The sequence below is a fragment of the Bufo bufo genome, chromosome 9, assembly GCF_905171765.1.
Source record: "Bufo bufo chromosome 9, aBufBuf1.1, whole genome shotgun sequence".
In the NCBI taxonomy this organism is placed as follows: Eukaryota; Metazoa; Chordata; class Amphibia; order Anura; family Bufonidae; genus Bufo; species Bufo bufo.
Window position 1 is genome coordinate 34,604,612 of NC_053397.1, and position 11,511 is coordinate 34,616,122.

The 11,511-nt window shown below is 46.9% G+C and overlaps 1 protein-coding gene across 2 annotated transcripts; it reads right to left on the bottom strand.

Moving 5' to 3' along the window:
• Nucleotides 1-251: 251 nt before the first annotated feature.
• Nucleotides 252-11,074, bottom strand: LOC120979511 (ribonuclease P protein subunit p14-like). 2 transcript variants are annotated; one of them, XM_040408306.1, is made up of 6 exons: nt 10,949-11,074; nt 8,950-9,055; nt 8,314-8,398; nt 6,868-6,944; nt 4,568-4,646; nt 761-950 (listed from the first exon to the last, which is right to left on the bottom strand). In XM_040408306.1, exons 1-6 carry the CDS (start codon nt 11,025-11,027, stop codon nt 894-896), a joined length of 483 nt encoding a protein of 160 aa, XP_040264240.1. In that variant the 5' UTR covers nt 11,028-11,074; the 3' UTR covers nt 761-893. The 2 variants fall into 2 exon arrangements, with proteins under 2 accessions (XP_040264239.1, XP_040264240.1); XM_040408305.1 differs by lacking the exons at nt 8,950-9,055; nt 10,949-11,074 and having other exon boundaries at nt 252-950; nt 8,314-8,379.
• Nucleotides 11,075-11,511: the final 437 nt, after the last annotated feature.

The following is an 11,511-nucleotide window of genomic DNA, read 5'->3' on the forward strand; positions in this document are numbered from 1 at the left end:
TGAGAAAAATTATGTTTTATTATATGCAAATGAGCCTCTAGGAGCAACGGGGGCGTTACCATTACACCTAGAGGCTCTGGTCTCTCTGCAACTGCCGCGTCCTCTGCACTTTAATTGGCCAGGCATGATCACATTTGCAATGCCTGGCCCTGTCTATCAAAGTGGATCGGGTGTGGCAGTTGCAGAGAGAGCAGAACCTCTAGGAGTAATGGTAACGCCCCCGTTGCTCCTAGAGGCTCATTTGCATATATTAAAGCTTAATGCGGGCACATATGAACATGGGACCAACACAGATGCCTTCAGCTGCCAAGCGCACATGTAACAGGTCAGTTGACAGATGCCCTTTAATATCTGTAGCCTGCACAACCCCTTTAAAGAATGTCATAAGGTCACTCGCCAGGAATCAGCACTTTAACTCTCCCTTCCATGACGGTCCGGCCGCTTTCAGCGGTTATACATGATACACTGATGAAGGCCAACGATCTCTTTAATGCCGTCACTTGCGCTCTTGCTACGACCTCTTCTCCAGCATGCAGAGGTGCCGGGAAGCGAATGTCCTGAGAGAGGAGCACACAGCCATCCCCTGGCAGCTTTGTACCCAACACTGCGGACACCAGGCCGTTGAGCAGAACCCCATGTACGACGGGTTTTCCAAATCTTGTGTTTTCAGCAAAAGCCTCATCAAGATGCAGTGGGTTAGTGTCACCAGTCAGTTCAGAGAAGAGCTTAACGTCATTCTGAGTGAAGGTCCTGGAGATCTCAGCGCAGTCGCCAACCTGCAGATGTGACAGCCCACGTCTTACTTTATGGAAGCAACTTAACCTGGATACGTTAGAGGAGACGCCAAGTGCCCTGCCACTGGTGACCAAGTGATGGAACATCCTCAGGAAGATCTAGTCTACCACCAGTTCTCTGCTGTTACCAGCCAATGCCAACAGGAAAGGAGAGGTCTGAAAGAAAGGTGGAGATCAGCGTGTTGGTAGTCATCTTTAACAGGGGCTTTCAATTGTGAAAAACAAAAATGTCACTTGTACAGAAATAATCTACAGGATTTTTAGGTTTTGTAATGAAGGGAGTGAAATCTGGGGCAAAGTGCATGTGATACGGTGCAACCATGTCTGTAGCTGAAAAATCCATGTCAACGGGGTTGCTTCTGCGGCAAATGCTTGGATTTATTTTGCACATTGAACATGGTAAGTTCTAGACTTGACAGCGGCGAATCAATGGATGTCGTATATCTGGACTTCTCCAAAGCATTTGACACTGTACAGCATGAAAGGTTAGTATATAAAATGAGAATGCTCGGACTGGGAGAAAACATCTGTATGTGGGTAAGTAACTGGCTCAATGATAGAAAACAGAGGGTGGTTATTAACGGTACACACTCAGATTGGGTCACTGTCACTAGTGGAGTACCTCAGGGGTCAGTATTGGGCCCTATTCTCTTCAATATATTTATTAATGATCTTGTAGAAGGCTTGCATAGTAAAGTATCAATTTTCGCAGATGACACTAAACTGTGTAAAGTAATTTGCACTGAAGAGGACAGTATACTACTACAGAGGGATCTGGATAGATTGGAGGCTTGGGCAGATAAGTGGCAGATGAGGTTTAACACTGATAAATGTAAAGTTATGCACATGGGAAGGAATAATGCAAGTCACCCATACATACTAAATGGTAAAACACTCGGTAACACTGACATGGAAAAGGACCTAGGAATTTTAATAAACAGCAAACTAAGCTGCAAAAACCAGTGTCAGGCAGCTGCTGCCAAGGCCAACAAGATAATGGGTTGCATAAAAAGGGGCATAGATTCCCGTGATATGAACATAGTCCTACCACTTTACAAATCACTAGTCAGACCACACATGGAGGACTGTGTACAGTTCTGGGCTCCTGTGAACAAGGCAGACATAGCAGAGATGGAGAGGGTCCAGAGGAGGGCAACTAAAGTAATAACTGGAATGGGGCAACTACAGTACCCTGAAAGATTATCAAAATTAGGGTTATTCACTTTAGAAAAAAGACGACTGAGGGGAGATCTAATTAATATGTATAAATATATCAGGGGTCAGTACAGAGATCTCTCCCATCATCTATTTATCCCCAGGACTGTGACTGTGACGAGGGGACATCCTCTGCGTCTGGAGGAAAGAAGGTTTGTACACAAACATAGAAGAGGATTCTTTACGGTAAAAGCAGTGAGACTATGGAACTCTCTGCCTGAGGAGGTGGTGATGGTGAGTACAATAAAGGTATTCAAGAGGGGCCTGGATGTGTTTCTAGAGCGTAATAATATTACAGGCTATAGCTACTAGAGAGGGGTCGTTGATCCAGGGAGTTATTCTGATGCCTGATTGGAGTCGGGAAGGAATTTTTTATTCCCCTAAAGTGGAGAAAATTGGCTTCTACCTCACAGGGTTTTTTGCCTTCCTCTGGATCAACTTGCAGGATAACAGGCCGAACTGGATGGACAAATGTCTTTTTTCGGCCTTATGAACTATGTTACTATGTTACTATGTTACATCTGCTGAGAGTGAATAGACCCTCAATCTGGTTGGAGACAACCACCCTCCTATACACTCTACTAAGGTATGGACATACTAATGCAAGATGCATCAACAGGTGCCCAGATTATTGCTTTGGTTAAAAGAGTGACAGGGAATGTAACCCCTTTAAAAAGGCATCTGTCAGCAGTTTTGTACCTATGGCACTGGCTGACCTGTTACATGTGTGCTCGGCAGCTGAAGGCATCTGTGTTGGTCCCATGTTCCTATGTGCCCGCATTGCTGAGAAAAATTATGTTTTTATATATGCAAATGAGCCTCTAGGAGCAACGAGGGCGTTGCCGTTACACCTAGAGGCTCTGCTCTCTCTGCAACTGCTGTGCCCTCTGCACTTTGATTGACCTGGACCTGTCAAAGGGGACAGCACTCAGCAGTTGCAGAGAGAGCAGAGCCTTTAGGTGTAATGACAACGCCCCCGTTGCTCCTAGTGGGTCACTTACATATATTAAAACATCACTTTTCTCAGCAATGCGGACACATATGAACATGGGACCAACACAGATGCCTTCAGCTGCCGAGCGCACATGTAAAAAGGTCAGCCAGTGTCATAGGTACAAGTCTGCTGATAGATGCCCTTTAAAGAGGACCCGTCACCTCTCCTGACATGTTTGCTTTAGTAGCTACTTGCATTGCTCATGTAAGAAGAATAGATGTTCCATAATTGTTAGGACTATGTTGTGCTATTCCTCTATTATCACTATTAGATATCCTTTTTACAAAAGAATTGCCAGCAGTCTCTAATAGAAATTCATCTTGGTGACACCAGTTGGCGGTATGTCTCCACAGGCTGACACTGGCAGCACTGATTGGTGACAACATGGTGGACCCTTATTGGAGACTGCTGGCAATACTTTTGTAAACTTTCTTCAGGAAAAATCGAGGAACGGCACAACATAGGGTCATAAGAATAGATGCTCCCGAATTGTTACTGCATTAGAAATGCAAGTAGTCACTAAAACAGACATGTCAGGGCAAGAGACAGGGCCTCTTTAAAGAGACTGTCACCTTGGAAAGCCTTAGGGCTGTTTCACACGAGCGAGTCCATTGCGGGAATCGCGCTCCGTGTGCGAGTGTGATCCTCCGCTCTGGACTTGCAGGAGCGCACGGCATTATCATGATGTATAATGCTATGTGCCTCTGCTTGGCCTTATTTCTACAGAATCGTACTGACAGCTTTATGTCACTGCAGAGACACATAGCATTATAAATCATGATAATGCCGTGCGCTCCTGCAAGTCCAGAGCGGAGGATCACACTCCCACACGGAGCGCGATTCCCGCAATGGACTCGCTCGTGTGAAACAGCCCTAACTGTACCGTGACCAGTGAAGAGCTTATAGGAGGCCGATACCAATCCGGAACCTTTATCTTTATATTCGCTTGTATTTCCCAATTGTGCAGCAACAAACGGGCCGAGCGGTGCATGTCTGCTTAGACTGAGTCCTCCCATTACGCCCCGCACGGCCCATTTGCAGGCACACAGCCGTCAATGTACAAGTCCTGCAAGTGATACAAAGAAGATAATTCAATGTATAAATAGGTACCAGCCAGCACCAAAGCCCGCTTGGGATTGCTATTTGAAATCGTTTTTAAAGACGTAGATATAAATACAGCAGTAATTTGCCGAAGTCTCACGCGACTTTGGCTCCACGGACCCAATACATGTTAATACTGTACAAAAACAACATTAAAATTGAAGTATTTGAACGAATCGACTTCGGAGATCCGAAGGTGGATTCGCTCAAGCCTAGTACTAATGTCTTCACAGTCCCTAAAAACGACATAGAAGGAAGAAAAGAAAAAAACAAAAAAAAATATGATTATAGAGAGAATGTGTATTTAGCAGGTACAAGGGCATCGATGCCTAAAGCCGAACTATCGTGCTACATAAAATGTTCCCTCAGGTATGTAGTAAGACCACAAAAACAAGTCCATCCAGTATCATGGTTTCTCGAGGTCCTGTACGTGTTTCACAGAGTCGCCTCTTCGCACGTTTACCTGTAACACGCGAACGCTGCACTGGTGGCCCTGGTATTGTCCCAGCAGGGTCAGAGAGGTCCACAGCTTCACGAGGCCACTGAAAGGAAAGATCAGATTCTGCTGGTAATACATCTGTCCACACCTGGATATTCTGCCTTATCTACGAACACGCAGAACACTCCTGAAGGAGAAGCGTCAATGTTAGGCCTCCTGCACACGACTGTTGTGCGCCCCCCCTCCCTCTATTGTATTAATATCATTGGTGGCCAGTGCGGCCCCCCCGACCCCCCTCCCTCTATTGTATTAATATCATTGGTGGCCAGTGCGGCCCCCCCTCCCTCTATTGTATTAATATCATTGGTGGCCAGTGCGGCCCCCCCTCCCTCTATTGTATTATCATTGGTGGCCAGTGCGGCCCCCCCTCCCTCTATTGTATTATCATTGGTGGCCAGTGCGGCCCCCCCGACCCCCCTCCCTCTATTGTATTAATATCATTGGTGGCCAGTGCGGCCCCCCCGACCCCCCTCCCTCTATTGTATTAATATCATTGGTGGCCAGTGCGGCCCCCCCTCCCTCTATTGTATTATCATTGGTGGCCAGTGCGGCCCCCCCTCCCTCTATTGTATTATCATTGGTGGCCAGTGCGGCCCCCCCTCCCTCTATTGTATTATCATTGGTGGCCAGTGTGCGCCCCCCCCCTCTATTGTATTAATATCATTGGTGGCCAGTCTGCGGCCCCCCCCTCCCTCTATTGAATAAAGGAACTGCTCTTACTAATTAGAGTGCTGAAAGGGTTAACCCGCGTCCTGTGAGCAGAGGTGGAGAACGAAGGGCGGAGTGGAGCTCGTCTGAGGAGGTGGCTTACCTGCTGCGCTGTCTGTGACCGGCCGGGAGCTCCTCCTACTGGTAAGTGACAGATCATTAAGCAATGCGCCGCACAGATCCTGTCACTTACCAGTAGGAGGAGCTCCCGACCGGTCACAGACAGCGCAGCAGGTAAGTATGATGCTTCTAATATTGCTAAGTAACCATGGCAACCAGGACTGCAGTAGCGTCCTGGCTGCCATGGTTACCGATCAGAGCCCCAGCGATTAAACTGGGACTCCGATCGGAACTCTCCGCTGCCACCAATGAGGGGGGGGGGGGAGAGAGGGGAGGCCGCACACTGGCCACCAATGATATTAATACAATAGAGGGGGGGGCGCAACACTGGCCACCAATGATAATACAATAGAGGGAGGGGGGCCGGGGGGGGCAGCACACTGGCCACCAATGATAATACAATAGAGGGAGGGAGGGGGGGCCGCACACTGGCCACCAATGATAATACAATAGAGGGAGGGAGGGGGGGCGCACACTGGCCACCAATGATATTCAAACTGGGGAGGGAGGGGGGTGTGCCCCCTGCTGCCTGGCAGCCCCTGATCTCTTACAGGGGGGCTATGATACGCACAATTAACCCCTTCAGGTGCGGCACCTGAGGGGTTAATTGTGCTGATCACAGCCCCCTGTAAGAGATCGGGTGCTGCCAGGCAGCAGGGGGCAGTCATGTACACAGTTCGTAGTATATTCTAACTTGAAGCGTCCCCATCACTATGGGAACGCCTCTGTGTTAGAATATACTGTCGGATCTGAGTTTCACTGTAACTCAAATCCGATGGTATATTCTAACATAGAGGCGTTCCCATGGTGATGGGGACGCTTCAAGTTAAAATATACCATCGGATTGGAGAAAACTCCGATCCTATGGTATATTAACTCCTAACTTTACATTGAAAGTCAATGGGGGACGGATCCGTTTGCAATTGCACCATATTGTGTCAACGTCAAACGGATCCGTCCCCATTGACTTGCATTGTAAGTCAGGACGGATCCGTTTGGCTCCGCACGGCCAGGTGGACACCAAAACGACTTTTTTTTCCCATGTCCGTGGATCCTCCAAAAATCAAGGAAGACCCACGGACGAAAAAATGGTCACGGATCACGGAAAAACTGAACCCGTTTTTGCAGACCGCAAAAAAAAATGGTCGTGTGCAGGAGGCCTTAAAGGGGATTCCGAGACTTTAACGTGATGGCTGATCCTTGGCAGAGAGGACAACAAAATGAGAACAAGCCACCAAGAGCCAGGGCTCATTCCTGATTTATGAAGACAAGGCCACCTTCAAATAGACGGAGATTTACTGTACACATACACAATGTGGTCGCTGCATTTTTTTCATGTAGACTCCATTATACGGTTTTTCAGTAGAACAACGTTATTCAGAAATACTGACAGCGATATCGTACATGTAGGTGCTGACTGACAAACCTTAACATACCTGCTTTTAATTCTCAGGATGGCGTACAACGTCTGTCCATCAAACTTCAACAGGTCCAACGGGATAGAAGCACCCACCTGGAAACAAACACTTATCAGCAGAGTCATTAGCAGATTTGAGGGGGGCGCTATAATATGATGGAGTTCCTTATGGGTGTGCTTCACAACTTCACCTCTAGGGGCAGCGCACAGCAAATTTGCCCCTGACTTTCCAGGCCTTAGGCCCCTTTCACACGAGCGAGTTTTCCGGGCGGGTGCAATGCGTGATGCAAACGCATTGCGCCCGCACGGAATCCGGACCCATTCATTTCAATGGGTCTGTGTACATGGGCGTTGTTTTTCCCGCATCACTTGTGCTTTGCGTGAAAATCGCAGCATGCTCTATATTCTGCGTTTTTCACGCAACGCTGGCCCCATAGAAGAGAATGGGGCTGCGTGAAAAATGCATCGCATCCGCCAGCAAGTGCGGATGCGATGCGTTTTTCACGCACGTGATAAAAAACTGAATGTTTACAAACATCTCTTAGCAACCATCAGTGAAAAACACATCAATGCGCATTTCACCCGCGCGATAAAAACGGAACGCAATCGCAGACAAAACTGACTGCAATTGCTTGCAAAATGGTGTGAGTTTTCCTGAACGCATCCGGACCTAATCCACTCAGGCTTGTCTGCAAGGGGCCTTAGGCTTCATTTTGCTCCGCTTCCGATCCTCATTTTTTGCAGATCGGATATGGACCCATTCATTTCAATGGGGCCACAAAAAATACGGACAGCGCGTTGTGTGCTGTCCGCATTCATATGTCCGTTCCACAGCCCCGCAAAAAAGATAGAACATGCCCTATTCTTGCCCGTTTTGTGGACAAGAATAAGCATTGTCGCAATGGGTCCGCAAAAATAAAAGGATGCAACACAGACAACACACCTATTTTTTTGCGGATCGAAAAAACAAACTGTCATGTGAATGCACCGTTAGAAGGTTAAGGGTTCTTGCACATGACCGCATAGCGTATCCATGTCCGATCCGCATTTTTTGCAGATTGTACCAATATCCATTCATGTCTATGGGTCAGCAAAAAAACTAAGAAAAAACAGACAGCACACGGAGGCAGATACGGATCTTGTCCGTGTGGCAGACAAGAATGGTCATTCCTAGTAATGGGACTGAGAAAAATGCGGAATGCACATGGAACGTGTCCATATTTTGCAGATCCGTAGTTTGCGGATTGCAATACAGACACGACCGTTGACATAAGGCCTAACCTCCCTTTCCGGGCACCATGGTATATATACTACGGCTCATAACTTCAAGCTCCAGCTAATGTGTTCAGCACCAGAGTGTCAGCTGCTTGTGCGTGTCTGACGTAGAGGAAGATCTGATGCCCCAGAGGAGTGGACCTGCATGTCACATGGTGAGAGTGAGGGGAGTAACAGTATCATAGATTACCTCTCCGTGCAATTCCTTTAAAGCTGAGAGAATAAATGACTTGAACTGAGCTGCAGAAATCTTGACAATCTTGTCTTCAAATACTCTGCAGAAGAAAAAAAAAATATAACAATTTTATCCGTTACTTGCGGTCTGTGATTTAGGCTACTTTCACACTGGCGTTTTGGCTTTCCGTTTGCGAGATCCGTTCAGGGCTCTCACACGCGGTCCAAAACGGATCAGTTTTGCCCTTAATGCATTCTGAATGAAAAAGGATCCGCTCAGAATGCATTATTTTTCCTCTGTTCCGTCTCCTTTCCGCTTTGGAGGCGGACACGCTTGCAGCGTTTTGGTGTCCGTCTGACAAAACTGAGCTAAACGAATCCGTCCTGGCACACAATGTAAGTCAATGGGGACAGATCCGTTTTCACTGACACAATAGAAAACGGATCCGTCCTCCATTGACTTTCAATGGTGTTCAAGACGGATCCGTCTTGGCTATGTTAAAGATAATGCAAACGGATCCGTTCTGAACGGATGCATGTGGTTGTATTATCTGAACGAATGCGTCTGTGCAGATCCATGACGGAGCCGCACCAAACGCGAGTGTGACAGTAGCCTTATTCAGTGCAGCAGCAGCAGGACACGGATACTCACAGCTGGACCTTCAGGTAATGATACTCAGAGAAGTTCTTCAGCACGACCCTCGTGTAGGAGGTAGGTTCTCCAGTCTTGGGTCTCTCCTTCATGGTTGTACAATCAGCTTAAGGAAAAGAAGGAATATTAAGAAGACGTCAGCTGCAAAACTCTCACAGTGACAACCACTAAAAGCAGCCATTACAGCCCATAGTGGTTGTCACACAGGTTTCCTGAACTGGAAGACAATGGGGGGGGGGGGGGTCATTTACAAAGATCGGCCTTTTACGCTGGTCTTTGTTTCTCTCCTCTGCTGCCGGAGTATTTGCCTAATTTATGACGAGGCTTCATAAATTAGGCTCACCTCTCGCAATCCGCGCGCCTGAAGTAAAAACTACTCCAGTCCCTTTTTATTCCTCTTTTACAGTATGTAAATATTAGTACCTTTGCCGAAGCTGAAGTACTGGCCCCCACCACTCCCAAGTGGCGAATGACGGTGTAAAAACACTGTGTGCTGTCCTCATCCATATGTCCGTTCTGCTGCATAGAACATGTCCTACTCTTGTCCATTTAACGAACAAGTACAAGACAGTTCTATAGAGGGCCGGGCGTTCCATGCCGCACACGGCCGGTATACCTGTTTTACAGATCCGCAACTTGCAGACCGCAAAAAAACAGGCTACGGTCGTATGCATGAGCCCTTAGATATAGTCGCCAATGTCTATTTGATCATCCAAAATATCCAGTAATCCGGCAACTATCAGGTTACAATAACGTTGGATGAAATTACATTTCTTTGTATTAGCAACAAGGCTTCAGTAGAAAAAGAAAACCCAGAGCTCAAAAGTTGCAATGTGAACTGCGTCATAGTGCGGGGGCGCAGCTGACACCGATAAAGGCTTCCATAGGGAACTGTGCACTGCCTCACCATGTCAGCAGGGGGAGGGGGGGGAGCTTCATAGTTCTATTTATTTGTAATTCTTCTTGTTTCTAACAATGGCCTTACATTTATTGTAACTATGTAGCACTCTCTTCTGAATTTTCTCACTTTTTCCTATTTTTGCAAGTGGGTTTTTGGAGGATGTTATAGGCAGTTCCCCCTCCATTACATACAGCAGAGTGCTGCTGCCAAAGGGCTGGACTTATGTGAGTTATGCACCATGGCAGCCAGGACGCTACTGAAGCCCTGGCAGCCAGGACGCTACTGAAGCCCTGGCTGCCATGGTAATCTCCCTGCTGCTGTGTGCACAGAGTGTGAGGTCCTATTCACCCTAATAGAGCTCCATCAGGGTGAATAGGACAAGGGATGAAAAGGGGGAAATAGTTATTAAATATATAAACAATAAATAAATAAAATATTACATAGATATCGCCACATCCAAACTATTAAAATATAAAAAAATATCTCCTATGCGGTGAACGCCGTAACAGGGGGGAAAAAAAATCAAAACCGCGCAATTCACCATTTTTTTGTCACGTTCTCCCGCCAAAAAAACAGGATCGGACTGTTCTATTATGGGCAGGACGTTCCATAAAATGCGGAATGCTCGCGGCTTTTTTGGCGTTTTCTTTTTTTCACGTGGCATCGAATGGTATTGAGTATCGCAATACTTTTTTAAGGTATCGAAATCAAATCAAAATTTTGGTATCGTGATCAGATTGGTGGGGGTCTGAGACCTGTCACCCCCTCCGATCAGCTGTTTGAGGAGACGACTGCGCTGTGGCCTCTTCCTGGGCCAGTGACATCATGTCCATCACATGGCCTCCTCAAACAGCTGATCAGCTGGGTGTCGGACCCCCACCGACACCCATCCTGAAGATAGGCCATCGATATTTAACCCCCCAGACAACCCCTTTAATTGGAAGCAGCAACTTAGTCTTGCAATCTATGGCTGTAGCTGTAATGAGCAACAGGACTATATATACTGTGACTCCCTGGAACTTTCAGTGCCACAAAGCATTAACAACCACCAATGTTGATGGCCAATGCACCCATACACCCCTTACCTAGAATACTTACCAGCATATTCCCTGCGAAACCAACCCCACACAATCTCTCCAACCTCATGTAACCCCGAGACTCCCCAGAAGAGGAACATGTACAATACAGGAAGTTTTGGGTAGTAGTTTGGGGTTGGCAGCCATATTTCAGAAGACCAAAACTCACAGAGAAGCGATTATTTGCCTCAGCAAAAATGGCGCGGATCGTGAAGACATCATAATGGTTACAGTGTGTCCTCTATCTTTGCGCTCTGTAGTCCTTCCCACGGAAACTTTAACCTTCTTCCTGACGTTCCGCAGCTAAAGATTAAATGTACCATACTGCACTCTAGTGGACACAATTAGTAAGTGCATGTAGACAGTATGGCGGAGTGGCGCCTTGTAGTTACTCGTCTCTACAGTACAAAAAGGTCGATGCGAGGTAAAATCACTACTTTTAGAGCAATATCTAAGCTGACAAGTGGAACATAATTATATGAATTCATCCGTGATCTGTGACGTCACTGTGCGCTTTATACCCATAATGTGACGTCAACCACTTACTATGATTGAACAGTGTTTACCTCTTCTTTCTATATATTT